Source organism: Leptinotarsa decemlineata, unplaced genomic scaffold (assembly GCF_025532065.1).
Source record: "Leptinotarsa decemlineata unplaced genomic scaffold, Ldec_3_MD MMD2_tig00026328_RagTag_RagTag, whole genome shotgun sequence".
Classification (NCBI taxonomy): Eukaryota; Metazoa; Arthropoda; class Insecta; order Coleoptera; family Chrysomelidae; genus Leptinotarsa; species Leptinotarsa decemlineata.
This window is the reverse complement of record NW_027412688.1, coordinates 28,034,299-28,057,592: the sequence shown is the minus strand read 5'-3', so window position 1 is coordinate 28,057,592 and position 23,294 is coordinate 28,034,299. Positions and strand designations below refer to the sequence as shown.

General features: G+C 35.4%; 2 protein-coding genes across 2 annotated transcripts in view; both read right to left on the bottom strand.

Annotated features, from left to right (window-relative positions):
• Window positions 1-23,294, bottom strand: part of LOC111514155 (sodium/potassium-transporting ATPase subunit alpha) — a 102,560-nt gene that overhangs the window by 59,374 nt on the left and 19,892 nt on the right. The gene's annotated exons all lie outside the window — the stretch shown is intronic.
• Window positions 10,281-12,899, bottom strand: LOC141485562 (uncharacterized). The gene is made up of 2 exons (XM_074182424.1): window positions 12,038-12,899; window positions 10,281-11,247 (listed from the first exon to the last, which is right to left on the bottom strand). Exons 1-2 carry the CDS (start codon window positions 12,173-12,175, stop codon window positions 10,960-10,962), a joined length of 426 nt encoding a protein of 141 aa, XP_074038525.1. The 5' UTR covers window positions 12,176-12,899; the 3' UTR covers window positions 10,281-10,959.

Sequence of the window (23,294 nt, the reverse complement as noted above, 5' to 3'; positions counted from 1 at the left end):
GCGTTCCTTTAGTGCGATTACCTCTTCCTCTGCAGTGGATTGATTAACAATATTCCGCAGTATAATTGCATTGCGGTTTCGTTGTGAAAATTCGATCTTTTTGCTGGCGGCATAACCATGTGATGGATATTGCTGACTTAGCAATATGACATGAAAGTTATTCATGAGCGCACAATTCCAAATATCATAACCCCAATTTTTTTGCGCGCAATATCGTAACTGTCACTACCTAACTAACCAAATATTAGCACTTTCCAGCCGTTCTTTTAAAATATGTTAAAAGCTATGTTTCCGTTAATCATCCCCCGTACGAAGGGCAACTCTCAGAAGTCTAAACTTGTGCGAGCTGAGGATTAACAAGATATTACCTTTTGACGTGTGCTTCCTATCACGGAATCATAAATGATATAAGTAAATTATTCGAAGTAAATTATTCACGTTTATCAAAAAATGATTAACAGTGAGAAGCCATCTGAAGTGCAACATTATATTTTGGAAAATTCGTGAATTCGTCTCGATTCAAAAACTAACATATTGAAAGAATGAACAAATTTGATAAGTCAGTTTATTTGAATAAGTTGCTGTAATAAAGAAAGCCATTATCGAAATTTCCGAATGGTCTTCAACCTTACACAATCTAATAAAAATCAAGATCAACAGAGAATCTGCTCAAGAAATTTGAAGATTTTCAATATAGGTATTTTTTAGCAAAAATTCTGAAGTTTTAAGAACGGAAAAAGACTGCTTTCCAAAACGTCAGCCTTTATGAAAAGGTGAGTATCGGTGGTTCGAGCCCTGCGGCCAAACGATGAATATCTTTCAAAAGAACTGTTGAATGTCATCACGAACCCTTCTACTATCTACAGAAATATCGAAAAATCAAGAATTATTTTGAGGTAAACATATTCCAAATGTCAAGATAACTGAAGTAATACTCTTAAAATTTCATTTGTAATAAAATCATGCTTTATCACTGGTCCGAAAATATTTTCAATAAGAAGATATCACAGTCAATAGCATACTCTAAAGACAAGTCCTTTATAATCATTCTAACATCATATGGAAGATAAATTGACGACTTGTGTGGCTTGATTACGCTTAAAACATATCATTATGTTGACTCGGTGTCTTCAATGAGATTTCCTCATAAGAAAATAGGTCAATGTATCGTGTTTCCCTCGTCCGAGAATATTTAGGAGGGTTCGAATGTCAACTTATAGAGGACCGGACTTATCATTGGGTTTAACAGTAAGCTGTTCTGATTTGAGGTAAAATTTGACAAACGAATACCGTACGTCACAAGTTTTAGTCAACTGAGATCCTGAGCTTATTACGAAACTAGTCACATTACCCTACAGGGTAATTAGCTATTAGTGAATTTCAATTTCGAAATTGAAGGATATAACTGGAACCTCTGGCGTAGAATGAATTCAAGAATAAGCACTCATCCCAAACACCAAAACTGCAACACTCTTCTCAAAGCACGTCTCACCAACCAAAATCGATATGCTGGAACCAGAAAAGTCGGTGATATGTAAAATAAGCTGTGAGGACTATGACAAAAACTATATCGGTCATATCGAACGAGCCATTGAAATTCGTCCCAAAGAACATTTATATTTGATTTTGGAGACGAGAAAAGTCTAGTGTCGCTCAAAACGTCTTGGGTACCGGGTATAGCTTACATGAACACTGTCTAAAATTGTTGGGATCGGTACATGAGATCGATGTGGCATGAGAACTACGAACAGTGACAAAAGGTCCTATTATCTTAAGAGTAAGGAATTGATCGATTTTATCTTCTAAAGACGCCTCTTTGATTAGTAAAATGCGCGTCGAGAAAAGTGTTGTTTGGTGTTTGGAAGTAGTGCTTATTTAGGAAATTCGTTCATAATATCTGTAGAATGTTTATATACGTTTAAAATGTCATTAAAAGTCCACACTGCAATTTTTCATATGATGATTTTGATTGAGCATTTTAACAGTATATGTGGGCTACGTACATTCCATTAGTATTTTTTTTATTTTTTGGGAAAGAAAGTTTTTTGCTTTCTACTACTCCATCTTGATACAGAAAAGGATGAGGGAATCTTCCAAAAAAAGTAATCAATTTGAAAATAAGTAACTCTATACATGGATGTGTAGATCATGCAAAGAAGTAACTTTCAGACACAAACTGAAAAAAAGGCCTCCTGAAACAGCTACTTTCATATAAACATTGAATTAAACAAAAGAAAAAAAAATCTTTCGAAACAAATACTTCTATATGAACACTGAATTATACAGAAGATACTTTTCTCTACCCAGTTTGTATTTCAAACATTCGTTATGGAATGAAAATCAGATATCATTCACATGAGTTCTACTTTAAATGAATGATAACAAATTGCACTTACATGAAACACTGTCATCCTCACTGGTATATATCGATGTTTCGCCTTAAGACACTTGCCCCAAGGCTCTTCAGTACTGGTACTGAAGTAAGTGCATGTATGTAAGTGCAAGTTGTTATCATTAATTTAAAATAGAACTCATGTGAATGATAAATGATTTTCATTCCACAACGAATGTTTGAAATACAAACTGAGTAGAGAAAAGTATCTTCTGTATAATTCAGTGTTCATATAGAAGTATTTGTTTCGAAAGATTTTTTTTTCTTTCGTGTAATTCAATGTTTATATGAAAGTAGCTGTTTCAGGAGGACTTTTTTTAAGTTTGTGTCTGAAAGTTACTTCTTTGCATGATCTACACATCCATGTATAGAGTTACTTATTTTCAAATTGATTACTTCCTTCCTTTCTTTAGAAGATTCCCTCATCCTTTTTTGTATCAAGATGAAGTAGTAAAAAGCCGAAAACTTTCTTTCCCAAAAATTAATAACTCCTAAAAAATATAACCCCTTCCATTCAAATATTTTTTTTATGTTGGGACATTTAGTTTGATGGTGAGGGGCATGAAAGTTAAAAGTGTTTTACATTTTCTGCCATCGAAAAAATTAATAAAAGAATTTGTACCAAATGTTGTGTGATTTTTTTTATTAGTGCTAAAAAATATTTGAAATGTTGACAGTAGCATACGGTGATTTTACTCTGAGTGATGAACCGATGAAAATAGTGATAAAGTGAAAAAATTGTTATATTGAATCGTTGAATCACTATTAGACAAGTTGTTGTGGATGTCGGCAGATTCGCTTTAGATAGTCATAACTGATGACGAAAGTCCATTCTTCCCAGTAATAGAGCCCAGGAGAGCCAAGACTAAAAAAAGCACGCCAAGTTTGATCAAATGTCAAGATTTTGCTCAATATTTTTTTCAATTACCGCGGCGTAGTGCATCAGGGGTTCTTGCCACATGATCGTACGGTCAATAAGGAGTATTATTTTGAAGTTATGCCCCGCTTACATGCAACAATACGAAGAAAACGTCCGGTATTGTGGAAAAACAATTAATGGATTTTGCATCACGATAATGCATTTGCTGACTCGTCAGTGCCCGTTCGTGATTTTTTGACCAAAAACATCACCGTAATCATGCTTCAGCCTCCGTACTCAGCAGATTTGCCCCCCTGCGACCTTTCCCAAGATTGGAGAGACCTATGACAGGACGGCATTTCGCGACGATTAAGAAAATAAAAACGGAATCGTTGAGAGAGCTCAAAAAAGGCATATCAGAACTGTTTCGAGGATTGTATTATATCTGAGAGAAACTACTTCGAAGGAAACAAAATAGAAATTGGTTAATAAATAAAAATTTTTGGGAAAAATCTAAATTTTTTTATTTTCAAACAGATTTTTAAACAGATATTAGGCATTCCACCACGATGTATTCAACAAAGAGTCCCATAGAACATATTTCGCAAGACCTGGGTTCATCAGGGCCAGATATGAGATATTCATGGCAGATGTCACTCCCGGCCTTCAGCAATTTGTTTTTAAAAAATATTCCGAAATGAAGAGGTACTGAATTTGTTGTTGCTGTGATGAAATCAGTTGCATTCAGAACTATTTTCTTTAGGCTGTGGACCACCAGTCATACCTGAATGTGCACAATATCGCAGTTTGTTTCAGTAGTTGTCCTAAAGATAATGCCTCCTACTTCAAAAACTATATGTAATTCCTTTGAGATTTCAAATGAAAACTACAAAACGGCAACTCATGCTTCAGTAGACTATGGTTTGTTTAAGCATATTTTGACTGAGGTATGATCAATCTTCCAGACATCGAAGAGAAGAGGGATCAACCATATAAGCTGTAAGTGTACTGGATGTTTAGAAGAAGATTGGTATGTACAACCATTATGGGAAAAAGAGTAGTGGCAAAGGTAACAAAACGTTATCCTCAGGGAAGGTTAATGTCGTCCTAGAATCCTTTACAGGAAAAACGTATTAATAAAGTGAGGTTTTTAAAATTATAAAAAAGTTAATGAAAAAAACTATTCAAAATGTCCAAAAGAGTGATACATCAAAACACCACGATAGATGGACTAGGAGCTTGATAATTCCGAGGTAAATAAATACAGCTGTCTAGAGAGGTTGAATATCTGGAACTGAAACCCAGACTGACCTGAAACCAATATTTACATAGGGTAGAAAAAGGCAGAAGATGCTGGTCAGGTGTACGTCATGTCTGGTCAGACATAGAAGCTGAAACCAGGCATTATGGTGATTGAAACTATGGTAACATATGCCACTTTGGTTTGCTAACTGAAGATGAAACAAGCGATTACTGACAGCACACTAGTCAGGATGCATAGACTTGCTTGTTGGAAGAAAATGGAATGGAAATGGAAAACATCAAGAGCAACTTTGGACTACTTTGGAGACTTTCTCGAATCTATCCCTTTTACTTTTTGTAATGACGGGAGGGGTCATTACCGAATGACCCATCATTCGCATTCACAGACCACGTGTAATACAATTTTTTCTTCTTCCTGATAAAACCTGCATTCAAATTCTTCTGTCAGGCTCAGAATGCCTACCTCATTCCTAGAAGCTTGTTCTATCAGTTTTGTGGTTGGGCTTGCATCCATGAATTGATAGAAGTATTTATACTGCATGTATTAGCCAATCCGCAGAAAGGCTCTGGACCTATCAGTTTGATTACATGCTATAATTGTATAGGAAAATAGTCGTTTTATTCTGGAATTTCGAAGTTAATCACACATACCAGAACAAGTTGAACAATGAAATAGAAATCACCACTTTAAATTATATTCAATCGATGAAATATTGCAATTTTCAAAATAGATGTTGTATGCTTATGAAACAACTTTTATTTTATTACCATGTATTCGTAATTTGTGGCAGTATTCCATTGATTCACTGATGTTGATATGAACTGAGACATAAGTTGAAGGCAATATTGTGGTCATCGGTTTATATTGAAAATAAACAATATGATGTATTCATTTTAGAAATTCTAAACGAATCATAAACATAACCGTTAACATAATAACAATATGAAACTGAAATTTTATTACGTTATTGTTTTATGTCGCTAGATAGGAAATTTTCTGCGGTAATGTAAAACGAACTTTATGTAGTTTGCGTAGATTTTGTGATGTTTATTACCTCATTATAAGTCAGCTTTGACTATCATAATATAATAATGTCCTAATGATTATGACATAATAATATATGCATCTTTTGATGATTGTGAAACGTGCTTGGACCGTGTTCATAATTTTTATTGTAAATCCTTTATACGAAAAAGTTATTTTCTATACGTATTTACTTTTATTCATATTTACTTTTCAAAAAAAAAAGGCTCTTGAGAATTATACTGTTTTCAATATACTCGTATACATCTAGTTCAAAACTGAAGATAGCTCTGGTTATGCATATCCAGCTAACTAATACAAACAATATTGTATAACTCTTTTCTAACCCATTTTGTTTCCTCAAAAAAAACTCCTTTGACATCTGTCGAAGAAGTTGAGAAATAAATAATCAGCAAAGGATTAACTGCATATATATTCGAAGTTTTTGTCCATTTTTGAGGACGGTGGCAGAATTTAGCCTCCGAAACGTTAAGACTAGTATTGTTACTGATAAATAGAATATTTTTCTTTGTGAAAAATAGTTGTATAAAGTTCTCCATTACAATTTTCATATTTTTCAGATTATGGATGGTGAAACTACTCAAAAAAGGTCGATAATAAACAATTCGATAACTTTCTCACCCGTAAACCTTTGCCAACCAGGACCAGGCAAAAACGGTTTGCGTTGACATCATCGAATTCCGATCGACTATAAATTGTGCTGGGAACCACACGTCGATATACTTTGTAAAAAGTTAAGAAAAATTATTATGCGTTAAAGTTCTTATCAAATCATTGTCACGAAAACATACTATTAATCATTTATTATGCAAACATCAACTGTGATCTGCGATATGGTATTCTATAATATTCATATATTAGATGATAATAATTATATGGAAATATAAACATTACTAACTATTTTGTGACACAACTAGAAATACAAATCAATTCAAAGAACTATGATTATTAAGAGAAAAGGAAAGAAGAAAAAAAAAGGAAAGAAGAAAAAAAAAACACACATCAAAGGTGCTGCTTCGTTCCCTCCTGTTCATAAAAGAGGACATATGCCTCATTGCTCACAATTGATTTTGGCGAAATTGGGAACACCTGTGAATCGTTGTATTCATGCCATGTGCCACTATATGGGTGTCTGCAATATGCTGTGTAATGTCCGTTGTAAGTAGTCCCACTGTGATTTGAAAGTGCATATAGATTATAATGACAAGGAGCCACATTCTCTGCTGCATAACTGCTCATATCTAATCCGTCTGAAGAAAAGTCAATGTAAACGTTCAATTTGCCACTGAACCTTTCCGTCGAAGAGAATCTTTTCAAATGAATTACTAAAATACGGGGAAACTTATAGATTGATAAGGACTTTGTACATTTTCTCCTTTGCTTGCACCTCGAACACATTGGTTTTTCATCTCCATCCAGAGTTTCCTCTTTTGTGAAAGAATCCAAGCAATGTGACAAACTCACTTGGCCAGATCTTTGTGGTATGGGAAGGGACAAATCCCAGAAAGGATCAAAGATTACTGATGAGTGTCCACAGTGTGTGCACTTCATAGTGGATTTTAATTGACCAACGAAATTGTCTACAATCTTGGAGTTGTTCATATTCAAATATCTCTGCCAGGACTCTTGTGCTTTTCCGTTATTATGGTATTCTTAACTGAAAATTTGCTGTGGCTTTTTTCCAATTCGTGTCTGAAAGAAACTTCTCTGGAAGATTCACACAATTTACTCGTATGAAGATGGAGAAGTAAAAAGCCGAAATATTTCTTTACCAAAGAATTAATTTCTCCTCAAAATATACCCCTTTCAATATTCTGAACGTGAGGCAAAAAAGAGGGCGATGAAGAGAAAAATCCGGCTCTGATATTTTATAAATATCACTATGAAAGACCTGTTTTGCGAACTATATCGATCGACCTCGATGTTATTGAATGTCAGGGGGTGGTTGTGAAATAATAGGACAGAATAAACATCGTATTTTTCCTCAATGTTGATCTTAGGTATAATGGAATTAAGGAGAAGATTCTCTGTAGTACTAAGCGATCCATTTTTTGTTGCCTTTTGCAATCATTATGTCCTAGTGTGGTGCTAAAATTTAGATACTTCTTCACAGAAAAGTATTACGTAGGAAAAGATTGAAGTGATAAATCAATTTTATGTTAATTGCACTTTACTGTGCCAAATATTATTCCACTTACTACGTTATTCAGACGCAGATTCAAGAAAGTATGAGAATGACACTATCAAAAATTTTGGGCGTGTTAGAAATATCATCAAAGCAGCAGATTTGCAGAAATTTACCTTTCTTTCTTCTACTTCAGACTTAATTCTGTTTTATCATTGTTCAAGAGGAAACTATAATCAAAAGTTAATAAAGATAGAAAATACTTCACCATATACTAATTGAATTACTAAAAATATATATCTGCCTTCCATTTTACCATACAATAAGGTACAAAAAGGAATATATTTGATGATATTGTTCAAGCCACAAATGACGGTTACTGTACCTACAGCTCTCGTATTACTGGACTTCAGTAACGCCTTCGTTACACTCAGGCATCGCATTATATCTAATTATAAATAATTACCCGGGTTTTACCCCAAAGGGCAGTACTTGGTCCTTCTTTCTTCACAATATATACACAATATTCCAAGAATTGCCGGATACCCTGCGAGAATCATACATCGGTAAAACTAAGACGCCATTGAAAGTTCACATTGCTGAACACAAGAAACACACACAGCGAGGAGAAACCAGCAAATCGGAATAGCAGAGCATGTGTGGACTCATCAACATAACATCAAGTGGGATCAGCTGAAATCATCCACAAGGAGGAACACTGTTTTAGGAGAAAATTCAAAGAAGCCGCGTATATGTTGTCCAACAACGCATTTAGCCAAGCTAGCGTAGGGATACGTAATATATGGAAACCTATAAGCAAGCGAAAAACCAATGAAGCGGAAAGAGGGAAGAGGGGATAGGTGAAAGCCCTATAAATAGTCAGATATCGGAGAAATAAGTCCAGTTATCACCCGAAGACGATTGTGGATACTACAATCGAAACGTCGTGACGTAACTTGGTTTGGAATCCTAATTTCTAGTTTCATTTTTTGTTAATACAATTTTTTTTATTTTCAGCTTGTTTAAACTTTTCAACTTCTTTTATTTTTTTGGTTGTTGCTTGTATGTTATTTCTTTGTAATTTCAGTTTTTTGTTTAATAAAATTGTTATTTTTCGGTTGATCTTTTTGATTTCTCACAGAGATTTCAAATCAATTTATATTTTATTAGACAATGGAAGTCCGAAGTGATGAAATACACCAAGAAACATTTTCAACCACCTTCAAACATACACTGTTGTCAGCTGTATCATTCATTTATCCCAAGTGATGGTGTTACACCAGAGTTGGAAATCAACAGTGACAGGTAAGAAATTACTGTACTAATAACTTAATCCCATTAAATTCACTGTTATTTTTGTTATTTTTTTGGTACAAAATCAGAATGAGCATATCAATCTCCAGATATTAACGTCAACGGGATACATCAAAAAGAGTTCGGGAATAAGTCACTAAATGCGTATAATAAGTCTATAATGCAATGAAATCAATGTATCCCCATAGACAAAGTCTACGCAAATATTACAAACAAAATGTTATGTGAGACTCTATTTCTTTCATAACTCTCTTTTTGTGTTCCCATGTATGATCCCAGTTTAGACCAGCACACTGTTAACATAATTCAAAGTTCAATAAATTGATGGATGTAGCCATTACTACGTGGTAGGAGATCATTAAAAATGACACAAAAATTCCTATGTTTTTACCAATCTTATTTGTAACTAAAGTTGCTGCAGTCTCGTCCTATGAGGACTTTTTTTCTGCTTTTCCGTCAAATTATCCATTGTGTGGAAGTAATTTTCCGGGTTTTTTGACCGTGATCTGCAAGCTTTTATGTCTGAGCAACACATACAGACAGATATCTGAACAAAAACTCTAACCACCAGCCACAAGAGGAGTGATTAAAACGTTGATTGAGAGAGCACGACGTTTCTGTGAACCTGAGAGGCTTTCCTTCCCTATGCTAAAAATGTTACACGCCGGCTTGGGAGAATCTTAGAGAAACAAGACGTGAAAGCAACAAAAACCATCAGAGGTCAGCTAAGAATCCCAGAAAACCTTCAGCAACACCTGGGGTGTACAGTATTCCTAGCTGCGGGTTGGTCTACATTGGGACCACGAAAAGAATTATAGGTACCCGTTTCTCTGAACACAAAAGAAATTGTCGGCTCGAACAAACCAACAAATCAGCTGTAGCCTAAAGGTGCGTTTAAACCAAACGTACAAAGAGGTAGAGCTAGAACAAGAGCATTCTTTCTTGATCTACGAAAGGTACTTTCATTGTTTAAATCAAAATATCAACGAGCAAGAATGAGAACCAAGAACTAGAATTCTGTACAATGTTTAGATCGAACGAATGCTCATACCTCATTTGTGTCAATTCTGTGGGTGGTGGTGCTTCACTATGTCCGACTCAGACAGCAATATTATAATTGCAAGTGCTGCATTTATTATACTGTCTCAAACACTCAAGAAGAAAAGAAGGAAGAGACGTTGGTGGGTGACAAATTTAATGCAACGAAGGATAGTGGATAATGTAGGTGAAACATTGACTGATATGCAAGAATGCATATCAGTCAATGCGGAATGGCGTCAGAGGATTTTAACCATTTATTATCTCTGGTGAGCGACAAAATTCGGAAATCAAATACGAATTTTAGAGACTCGATTCCTGCGTATGACAGGCTAGTAGTGACTTTAAAATTTTTGGCATCTGGAGATTCCTATGAAAGCCTGATGTATTTTACTAAAATGTCCAAATCCACAATATGTAATGTTATATCTGAAGTATGTGCTGCGATTAATGAAGCTTTGCATGACCACGCTAAGGTAAGTAAGTAAATAAAGTTATACACATTAATTTTAAGACTTGTATTGAAAAAATAAACAATTTTGTAACTTAAGTACTCAGTAATATTTTCTGAAAACACAAAAATATATTAGAAAAGAAACGTTACTTAAAATTGTCAAGGTAATACACTAAAGACCCTTTAGTTTGTTCACTTAGGGGATCATCCGGGATGTGTAATTGTTGGCCTGTGTTTATAGTACTTTGTGAACTGTTGTCCAATACTGTTATTTCGTTTGCTTGTGATTGATCTGTTATTACAGAATGCAGTTGTGTGTTTTATGAACTGTCCGAATATGAAGACATGGGTGTTGATGCTCAACTTGACCTAAACTCAAATTTCCCCAAATCAGCTTCGAACAGTATGTTATTTATATAATGTTCAACATATGCTTTTGTCTGGTTTGAATATTCACGATGTTTTGAAGCTACATGATTTCCAAAGCTTGACTCTTGTCCCTTATCTTTGATTCATATGTATCTTTTAAAATACGATAGGCTTCGACTACTCGAGGGTCCTCAGGTTTGGATTTTTTTGGTGGTATTGTCGTGTGACCAGATCCCAAGGAAGTTGATGGTTGCGATTGTGTTTTCGTGTTGCCTGCTCCTACTGAAGCTGCAGGTTGCGGATGTGTTGTCGAGTCTGATTGTGTACCTCCATTAGGGCCCAGCGCCGTATCTCCTTGTTCATTTCGCTCATTCTCCTGTTCATGAACCTAAAACACAGTTTAGTTTATGTATACCCTAGAATCTAAAAAACAGTTTATTTTTTATGTATACCCTACAGTAGTTTTTATTAATTTCAGACCCCGTCAACAGAAGATGCATGGCTATCAATTGCTCAGGAATTTAGTGAGAAGTGGAATTTCCCCAACTGTCTCGGTGCTATAGATGGGAAGCACTGCATCATACAAGCACCTATTAAGAGCGAAAGCAACTTTTATAATTTTATATTCGCCAATGTTGGTTGTCAGGGAAGAATATCAGATGGCGGAGTTTTCAGAAACACTACTTTCTATCAGGATCTGAAAAACAAATTTACAATTATCGTTTATCAAGAGCAAGAAGAACAGTAGAAAATGCGTTTGGCATACTTTCAGCAGTTGTTCGTGTATTGCGAAAACCCTTGCTACTACAACCAGATAAAGCTTCTCTCGTCATTATGACCTGCGTGTACCTACATAACTATTTAATGAAAAGGAAAGCTTCAAGAAAGCTATACAATTCACCGGGCATTATGGACAGAATTGAAGATGGCGTCATTACTCCCGGCCAATGGAGAAATATGGAGGCTTTATCATCATTTCTCCCATTATCCAACACTGGACGAAGACATACTTTACTATGTGAAAATATTCGATATGAAATTTCAGACTATTTTAATTTCACTAATATTTTGCCACGGCAAAACAATACTGCATAATTAATTTCTGCTAACACATTTTCCGAAATGGTTTTATATGTACTTATTAAATAATAAATAAACATAAATGAGAACCTACTTACTATGATTTTATTTTGATTCATTTCGAAATCAAGTGTTTTCCTTGGTTTATATTTATCCATCAAAAAGTGCATATTTTTATATGCAAACCATTTGGAATTATAAACGCTGTCGGCACCGCTACCTGATTTCGTAGTCATTGTTTTTTGCCTTTCTCGGCGGTAAGATGCAAGATGTCCATCTTTTTCTTTGCTTCTTCAACATTACCTTCTAGTAGATTTGCAATTTCCTGCCAAGAATCTTGTTTGCGATTTGTTTTTTATAGTGTTCAAAAGTCGGATCCCACAGACATCTGGAATTTTGGTAGGCTTCTATCATTAATAGACATTTTTCTTGAGACCAATCTATAATCAAATCGATAAGTATGTATTCAAAGCACTAGAACACCAGAAAGCTTTGAAGAGACCGCTCCGGGGAGCGAGCAAGAACGCTCTAAGCAACTGGTCGCACGCTCTAGTAAAGTTTACATCAAACGAGCGAGCATTCTTAGAATATTCCATAGACATAGAACAACGAAAGAATGCTCTCGGTCTGTTTACACTAAACAAATTTAAGAGAGTGGGGATAGAATGAACATTCGCTCGTCTGATGTAAATCCGCCTTAACGTGGTCTCAACAAAGAATGCACGTTCGAAGATAATACTCGATAAAACCCAAAACCAACTTCAAAAGTTTCATAAAATTATGGTATACATCAAGTGATTCACTTTCTTATGAGATCGTTATAAAATTAAAAACATATCGTATATTTGGGATACTATTTATACGTTTTTAACGAATTTTATTATTTCTATCAACAAACATGTGTTACAAAATCTCAAACAATCAATAATGTTTGCTATATGTTTGAAATACAGTTGATCAATTACCTTTCACTAGTTCGGACTTCCATTGTCTATTATATAAAATGATTTGAAATCCCTGAAACAAGTAACATGTAGCAGACCATGTTTGGACCCATCAACACAACATCGAGTGGTCCCAAGCTGAGATCTTGCACAGAGAGGAACATTGGTTTAGGAGAAAATTCAAGGAAGCCGCATACATGTTGTCCAACAACGTATTCAGCCAGGCCAGCGTAGAAATTCGAAACATATGGAAACCCATCATCAAACGAAAAATGGCCAACTCCCGCCAAAACGGTCATCTCTCACGGAATCAGTGAAGCGGAAAATAGAAAGCAGAGAAAGTGAAAGTATTTCAACGACCTATAAAATAGTCATCTCTCGGAGGAATCAGTCCATTCATCACCCGAAGACGATTGTAGATACCAACAATCGAAACGTCGTGAACTAACGTGACTTGGAATCTCTACACTTTTTTATTTTTCATTATTTTCTTTTTTTCATTCCTTCAATTTTTATTTATTCAATTATTATATTTTTACTTGTAGGTTATTTCACTATCATTTCATTTCAGGTTTATTGTTGCTTAATATAATTGTTATTTTCAGCTATTCTTTTTAATTATTCTTTTTTACTTGTTTCAGGGATTTCAAATCATTTTATACAATAGACAATGGAAGTCCGAACTAGTGAAATTCATCACGAAACATTGTCAATCACCTTCAAACAAATGATCAATTACCATCATTCACACTTAATAATGATATTTTTTCTTATATTTTACTATGAAATGTTGATGACGTAATATCGTGAAATTACATCAAAGAAAGAAAAAGAAAACTAAATTTACGACATTGTAAAATGGGATTCATTCGTTAACTATATGAGTCATTTCGAGACTGCTTTTTTTCTATAAAGCCGGAAATTCCTTTTCGAAATTCGGATTGCCATTGACCAAAAAACTGTAGAGTTTTGATATCCGAAAATAAAAATTTGAGCCAATTGGCTAGTGAATGGGTGAAAATAACATAAGAAAGTCACAACAAAATTTATCGATGCTTACTCGACGATTTGACAGTGTAAATAATATTAAATTCTGAAAAGCAACAGGAGAAATCCCTGGAAAACTCACATCACCACGTTTACGATCAAGTTTTCATCGTTTAATCGATATTTTTGATATTTTCGGTGGAATCCATAAAATCACCAGAACTACTTACACCAAAGAAACGTCAAGAATAACATTTCTATTGAGAATGTCAAGAAGAGTGAGATTAAGCACTATCTGTGATGATAACCAGGTTTTGTAATGAATGTCTTTTGATTCTTCATAAATAAGTTAACTGTTTCAGATGGAGTATTGAAAAAATCTGTTTTGCTGATGTTAATCAGCTGTCGCCCCCTCTGCGTTCATTGAGCTGTAACCACCAGGCTGCAAGAAATAGAGGAAGTGTCATGGCAGAAGACATGGAAGGTAACAATTACCCAAAAAAGGTCGATAAAAAACTGATTTTTTCCTCCACAAAAAATGACTTTCGTTGAATATGAATTAGATCTAACAAAACACCAGGAGAAAAGCATACAAACCCTACCTGGTTTTCGATCTTTAGATTCAGGATATTACAGATTACAAGATTTTCATGAAGTAAAACCCCACTAACCGAAAGAAGGGCAAACATTTGAATTGGATGCTTTTTGAAGCTCCAGTGGATCCTTTCCTTAACCCCCTCTCACACGCGGAGAGCATTCGAGTGTATAAGATACTCGTAAGCAACTTATAACACAAATTCAAGCATTTCATTGATCTGTTATTTTTGGGAATAGGCGAATCTCCGATCTTGGGGAGAAGATCAGGTTGCTCCTCATCAAAACTATCTGGAATATGTTGCTCTTCCTCCAGCCATAAGCTGAAAACTCGCATCAGACGGCGGTATGTGCTTGGTAGTTTTTTCCAATAATAGATATTCAGTCCATCTCTTCTGGGCCAGGAGCAGCAAAGTAATTTGAGGACACGAGAGTTCTCAGAACGTCATTCGATGTTTTCCAGCTACGCAGTTCATCATACTCAGGCTGTTGAAATTTTTTGCTGGAAGCTTCGAACTGCGTCAGACCTGTATTGCCTTTGTTAAATGGTTGAGGACTTCCTCCAGAAGGATTCCCGCTATCAGCGGTCGGTGGATTATCCACAACACGCGGAGGCTCTTGGAATAAGCGATAAAGTTTCTTACGGAACTTGAAGTTTTCCGCGTCTCACAAGTGACTTTTTAGCAGCCACTAACGTATCCTATCAAGACAATGCTTGTTAGTAGTTAGCAGCACGCTTTGACTCAGCGTGTGATCGACTCGTGTTTTGGCTGCTATTCGCCGCACGGCAGCCATGAAGGGCATGTTGGCCGCCCTGTAGTCACACATTGGATACGAGGCGCGTGTTGTCTCATTGACTCAATGTTAGCTTTCATCTTGTGTACTCGTCGTTCAATCTTCCGAACTACAAGGTCAGGAATTCTTCCTTGCAATTCAGAAAGGTGAATCTCCTTATAGGTACTTCTGTTGGAGATATTTCGTTGAATCTGAATCTGTTTCACCAACATTTTTCCTTTCTAACTGAGAGGTGTCACTGAAACGTCAAACTGAAACCGCTGACGTGAAATAAATTAAAAACAAACACGCTCGTCACGTAGTTCGTTTCACCAACCAATTTGTCGTCATCAGGAAATGAACTATGGCAGTAGGTGGGGAAACGCTTGTCAAGAAGAGTGCTGCAGTTCTGGTGTCTGGTAACAGTGTTTGTTTTGAATGAAAAATATCAGTATCGTATAAACCCATTCAAAACGTTATTTGTGTGGATCAAGAAGGAACATAATTTTCACAATAAATTTTATTAATTAATTTATATCAATCACGATGTTCGTAAACGTGGTACTTTTATTATCTCTATTTATAATATCCTTACAGTAAATCGTCCCTCAAAAGTAGTAGGTAATATTTGTATTTGCTGCGCGGCTAAATTATATAAAACTAGTTGTTGTCCGCAGCTTTGCCCGCGTAGAATTTGGTTTGTCACAATAAATTTGGTGACGGACAATTTTAAACAAATAGTTACAATATTTTTTTGTTAACCCAAAACAATACAATCTTTGAACCCCTATTTTTCCCCCTTGGGGGTGGTAATTCCTGATTCCCTTTCTTGATGCTTATTTACGCTATACAAAGAACCTACCTGCATATTTCAAGATTCTAGATTCAGTAGCTTCAGCTGAACGTTAATATAGGAGCGGACAATAGCTAGGAATTCACATTTCTACTTCAAAAATACAGTAACTAAAAAATCGATCGATATTCATTACTGAGTGCGATTTACATTTGATATTCGGAAAGACGTCATTGGGTACCAAATCAGGACTGTACGTAGAATGAGTCATCAATTCGATGTTTTGACTGCTCAAAAAGTCACCTGTTTGACGAGATGTATGAGATTTCGCATTATTATGATGAAGAAAGATTTGTCTTCGACGGTGTACCATTCAGAATTGTTCTCAAGCGGAACCGTGGCCATATTACCCATTCGGCTAAGACACAGGTGACCATTTGCTTCGCTGCGCTTCTTCCACGAAGAACTTTTGTTGGATTTTGCCTGTCTTGGAATACCCACACGGTCTATTGCTGTTATGTTTCCGGCTCATACGCAAATATCCATGATTCGTCACCTGTCACGATTTTATACACGTCTTTTGAAGCACCACGGTCGAACTTATTAATCATTTCCTTGCGCAAGCTTTTTTTGAACGATTGATAAATTATGGGGTATCCAACGGGAACAAATTCTTTTTACAGCTGAGTGTTCATGCAAAATCGAATGTATTGAAGTGAAACTAATGTGTAAGTATGTCTCTATCTCACAACATGTCACATGACGATCTTGCATCATTGGTTAACGCACTGCATCGCTATTTTGTGGCACAACAACCGATTTTGAACGACCTCTACGGAATTCATCAGCGACCGAACTACGACCACGATTGAATTCACTATACCAGCGATATACTGTGCTTTATCGCCATACAAAGAACTGATTTCATCGACACATTCTTGTTGAGATAATCAACGTCGAAAGTTGTGAAAAATAATCCAACGAAATCCTTCTCTTGAAATTTCCATTTTTTGGTCGAACTGATTTTCTTAACTCACTGTAAACAAAACAAATAGCACTTGTACATCAAAACGTTGTGAGTACGTTTATGCTGAAAAATGTCAAACTTTACTATGATGTTGCCACATTTTACCTTTTGACATTAGTGTTGCCAGTTCTCGAAATATAAATACTCCTCCATTACATATTTAACATGATCATTATTTTTGTTCTTCAACAATATTGATTTTCATGTTTATCTTCGAAAGTCTAGACTAGAACAACAAAGTTGTGCTATAGCTTTCCTTCAGTATGTACCATTAAAAATATATCTATTTGATCCGTGTAACTGTTGCAAATTATTTTGTCACCTCTCTTTTATTTTATGATATAATCGTTTACCGTCTGAAGTATCGCCATTTAACATTTGGTTCTGACTATAACGATTCTTCATCCGAAGAAAACCGTCAAAATAAGGTTTGATCAATAAAAGATTTGAAAACGAACAAATTGATGAAACAGCCACAAAATTAAGAATTGTAAAGCGTTCCATCTTTCAGAATTAGTACATGATGTTTATCGACTTTGAGATGTTACAGCTGATAGATATCTACTAAAAATAGTATCCACTATGATTTATTTCAGCAGGTGTTCAAAAGGGCAGCTAATTTGTTTTGATGTTTCCACCTGCTGCTTTCGTGAAACACTGGGAGTTGAATCAAGAAAATTTTTAAAAACTCTTCCTATTTCCGAAAACTTTTCAAACTTATGTTAATATAATGTACGGAATTTTATCATATTTAGGAAGAATGTATTCATAGAAGTTTGGCTGAAAAATAATAAATAGGCTCGTCCGTCTTAAAATTTGGTAGTTTCAACGTACTTTTGAATCTCACAATCAAATCACGGCTTCTGTGGAAAATAATAATTTAGGTTAAACATATGACTCGATTTTTTTATATACAGGGTGTCCCTGGACTTCCTCTTTTCCTCTCGGGAATGTATAGATGGGGTCAAAATATCACCAGTACTTCATATAACTTTTTTTCCTAAAAGTCTTCGTAACCAAGTTACGGGCCCTCGAAGTTACAAAATGAAAAATGTTTTTCTTTGATAACTTTTCAAGTGAATATTCAAAATCATCCAAATTTTGGTAATTGACTAAACAAATGAATTCCGTCGATGAGCTTTCATGTAGAAGTCAGTTGTTTTGCTACAAAGTCAGGAACGGACTACCCCCGATGGTCCACACCCCAAAACTTTGAAATGACAGATATTTTTCAATATTTTTCAACAAAATAAGGTTACTTGGACAATTTTATGAATAAAAGTACTCGTGTGGAAAGTCGATGTGAGCAACGAGTCTTGATAAAAATGTAGTTCTACTCGACGACATCAAACCCGCTCGTCCACCATTATTTGAAATGAATAATTATCAAAGCAGAAATAATAATGATAACGTTAATTCAACAACATTTATAACAGGAATAATACAAAGTATGCTAAAATGAAGTCGTAAACAAAAAGTACAGTACCTATATGGAAGTTTAAGTCACAATTGTGATAGCAGATACTTTTTCAAAAGAAATATCAAGTTCTGCAGATTCGTGGTGTTTTTAAACTAACAAGCTACTCTACTATGAAATATCGAATTCATTCCATATTTTGTATGTACATAATACGTGTGGAATAATCACGTTTCGTGTTGATCAGTTATCTGAATCTCATGAAACTCAACATTCGAATGTTTCAAATTCTTCTTCACAGCTAAACTGTTGAGGAGTTTCACTGATAATTATAATTTTATGGGAGAAATTCTTTAACACGAATCTAAATTTAGCTGAAAAAACGCACATCGGAAAAAATATTTACTATACTAATAAAAAGCAAACGAATGAACTACAAAAACGGCTGCACATGATCAGGTGAAAAATATCCAGGGAATAATTATGTTCCATTTCTTTCACAGATGTTGACAAATAAACCTTTTAGAAAGTTTTGATAAAAAATGAGAAACTGGAATGCGATTTTGTTTTGTTGAGTGGTGCGTTGTCATATGACTATCATTGTATTGTCAATATTCTATAGGATATTTTGAATTTTTTTGATATGGCCGAACAGTTTACATTCAATGAATATGCAGATATGCATGTATTTTATGGACGAGCATTTTGTAATGCTGCAGAAGCTCGTCGTCTGTATTCCGAGCATTTTCCCAATCGAACGGTACCGTCAAGAGAAACATTCGAGCGTGTCGATTGCAGCTTGAGGGAGACAGGTATGTAATAATTGATAATTGATTTGAGCACGTTGTTTTATTTCGATATTATTGTAGGTACAGTTTTGCCAAAACGAGGTGGTGAGGGCGCTCCTAGGACTGTACGTACCGTTGTATTGGAGGAAAATATTTTGGAAGCCGTCGCTGATGATCCTTCAATGAGCATCAGAAATCTATCAGAACAGTTCCATACATCCAAGTCCACTATTCATACAATAATTAGGGAACAACTGCTCCACCCATTTCACATCCAGAAGGTACATGCCATGACACCTCAAGATTTTCTAGCACGACTGGAATATGCCAATTGGTTCATGGATAGGCAAAGAGAGGATATGACTTTTATTAATCGAGTTTTATTCACTGATGAAGCAGGTTTCAGTAGAGATGGAGTTATCAACTCTCATAATCTCCATATATGGGCCGAAGAAAATCCCCATGGTATATTGCAAACCAAACACCAACGGAAATTCAACGTGAATATTTGGGCTGGTATCATAGGAAACCATCTTATAGGACCATTCATTCTACAGGACCGATTGAATGGAGAACGTTATTTGGAGTTCATTCAGAACGATTTGAATGGACTTTTGGAACATGTTCCATTGCAAACCCGAAGAGATATGTGGTTTATGCATGATGGCGCTCCTCCTCATTTTAGTTTGATTGTGCGTGACCATCTGAACCATATTTTCCACAATAGATGGATTGGTAGAGGTGGGCCATATTCATGGCCATCGCGGTCTCCATATTTAAATCCATTGGATTTCTTTCTGTGGGGGCATCTAAAAAGCCTTGTTTACGCTACACCTATTACGCTATAACATTACATTGTGAAGCCATACGAAACGACCCTGGAATGCTATTTCAAGTACAGAGAGGGTGTCTTCGCAGACTAAGAAAATGTATAGAGAGAGAATGTGGCCATATCGAGCAGTTTTTGTAGCGGATTTTTCATTTCTGTTTGCTCTTGAGTTTCGTTAGTTAAACGTGTTTGCATTATAAAAATTCGTTATGAACATTTTACCTATCATTTTCATTTTCCTTAAAAACTAATATTTTTGAATAATGGTAGACATCTCAGGATAAATGTTGTTGAATTAACGTTATCATTATTATTTCTGCTTTGATAATTATTCATTTCAAATAATGGTGGACGAGCGGGTTTGATGTCGTCGAGTGAAACTACATTTTTATCAAGACTCGTTGCTCCGATCGACTTTCCACACGAGTACTTTTATTCATAAAATTGTCCAAGTAACCTTAATTTGTTGAAAAATATTGAAAAATATCTGTCATTTCAAAGTTTTGGGGTGTGGACCATCGGGGGTAGTCCGTTCCTGACTTTGTAGCAAAACAACTGACTCCTGCATGAAAGCTCATCGAAGGAATTCATTTGTTTAGTCAATTACCAAAATTTGGATGATTTTGAATATTCACTTGAAAAGTTATCAAAGAAAAACATTTTTCATTTTGTAACTTCGAGGGCCCGTTACTTGGTAACGAAGGATTTTAGGAAAAAAAAATATGGAGTACTGGTGATATTTTGACTCCATCTATACATTCCCGAGAGGAAAAGAGGAAGTCCAGGGACACCCTGTATAAAATGAGTTAACAAACTGTAAAAGCTTTGCCAATTAGCGTCTTCCCGTGTGTGAAATTTTCTGTCACATTTGCGTAGACAATACACAAATCTTCAACAAGAATTTTGGATTTTTCCGAATATATGTTTAAAAATATGTTATGTTTAAAATATGTTTTTTCGTTAACCAGCAATCGCACCCCTACGAACGACAACCCTCAGAAGTCGATTGACTGAATGAACAAAGCACCCAATGTCAATTAATTAATTAATATCAATTCCAACTAGTAATACGCTCTTTCCTGCAGTTGATTCAGCAGGATGTACCACTGCGCCATCTGCAGAGAAAGTCCGGAAGAAACTCCACAAACACATACTCGGGGAAGGGAGCCATAATAATTAATAAATAAATATATTCCGGAGACGAGCATAATATATGCCCAAGTTCTGGGCATTTACTCTCATGTGAGACCTACGATTTTGTAGATATCTGTTGAAGATACTCGGCGGAAAAACAACAGCTAATCCAGTTAATGCCGTCCAGCAGAGCCCTAGCGAAAAGAAAAACTGGTGGGGAGGGTATCCAAATTTTCCCAACCCCACCAGCAAAATTTCCCAACTTTCGAAAAAATTAAAGCCGAGGGATTAGTTTCTACTATAATATATTAATTTTCTTACTTAGCTATCCAAAGATTGGGTGAATGCGTATGCCCGTTAGGGTATGCACAAAGAAAAATAAATGTTGGTAATTATAAAAATAATAATGGGAATTATTCTACTTTGGACCAAGGTCCTTGGTTTTCCACCATATCCACCATGTATAGGAGTATTCAATACAAATGAAAGGAAACAACACCTAAATAATATTGTGCTAATTGTTTTCTACTATTATTTTCTCTATCTTCTCGGCCCGAAATTTCCCAACTTTTCCAAATCGAATAAACAGCGAGAAGTTGGGAATTCTGTAAAACTGTCATTTCAAAATGTGTGGACTGTTCAGGACTGTTCTCTTACTTGGGAAAAATTAAACTTTTTTGAAGTTTTCAAACAACTCAGAATTTCAAAGTATGCGATCTCCAAGTTATGCATGTTGGAAATCCCAACCTTGCCCTGGTTCTTTCCCTTTCCCTTTCTTTTCTCTCATTTTTATTTTTTTAATTGTTATTCATTTTTTGCTACTATTTTTTGCTACTATTTTTTTCTATCTTCACTTCCCAACTTTTTCCCAAGTCGAAAAAGCAGGGGGGAGGCTCCCTCCATCCCCCCATGGCGACGGCTCTGCCGTCCAAAAAGTTGAAATAAAACCATCAGACACCTGTGTCTGCAGAACTTGAGACTTGAATACTTTCAAGTTCAGCTACCAAGCAGAGCACATAAATAGAGCAAGTAGGATCATGCTGAAACGTTGTGATAATGTCAAAGACGAACGGATGTATACCTTGGATGAGACTTCAACAGAAAAAATCAGTGAAAATTTTCGAAAAAATTTTAATGGACGGTGATTATGAATGGCGTCACAGGTGAGTCAGTTCTTTCTCCTATAAGTCATTATTTCCGTTAAAATCATGTTGAAAGTGAAGTGAGACCCCAGTTTCATCGCACTACCGCCTACAAGCTTTCTGATTTATTTATCCGAACATATTAATGGCTGGAACGGCATATAACGTGGGATGCTGGAAATAAACGTTACACATTTTTCTATGTCTACCAAATCGTCAAAGTATTTATAGTACTTGCAGGAATTCGATCCACGGCAGTAAAAACTCCACGGTGATGTATACCGACAATTCGGAGCATCCTTAATTGAATATTTCAGTCTGAGTAGTTGATTTTATCTTGTTTGTCTTATTGAAAACGCATTTAAATTTCATGCGATACCACACATGAGATAAACTAAAGTGTAGACCTTGTAAATGATACAATCAGATAACCAGATTGCCTTCAAAAATATCTCGGATATGGAAGTAATACATTTGGAAAAATTACGCATACGTCATCAATGAAATAGATACGCGATAAAACACATACTATTATGTAGCATCCTTTTCTTGTACAAATGAAAACAGAAGACAAATCAGTTGAGGTTCGCGTATTATTAGCAACAACTCTTGTTTGAATAATAGCTTGCACTCGGTATATCGAATAGAGATAGCCATACAAACACGAGTCGTCGGCAATTTCCTAAATTTTGAGGCCGATTGATGGAGTTTTATTATCGTTTGACAGTTTCAATTCTTTTAGACTACACAAATAGTTGTTCTCACAACTAATAAACTATTGCATTTTTTATTTGTCAGTAATCAATTTCACATTGTAATTATAATTTCAAGTCTCAAATTGGGAATGGTTCAGTCTAATATTCCGCATGCTTAAATATTAAAAATTGTCAAATATCGGATTTGGAAAATGGAATTTCAAATACAAT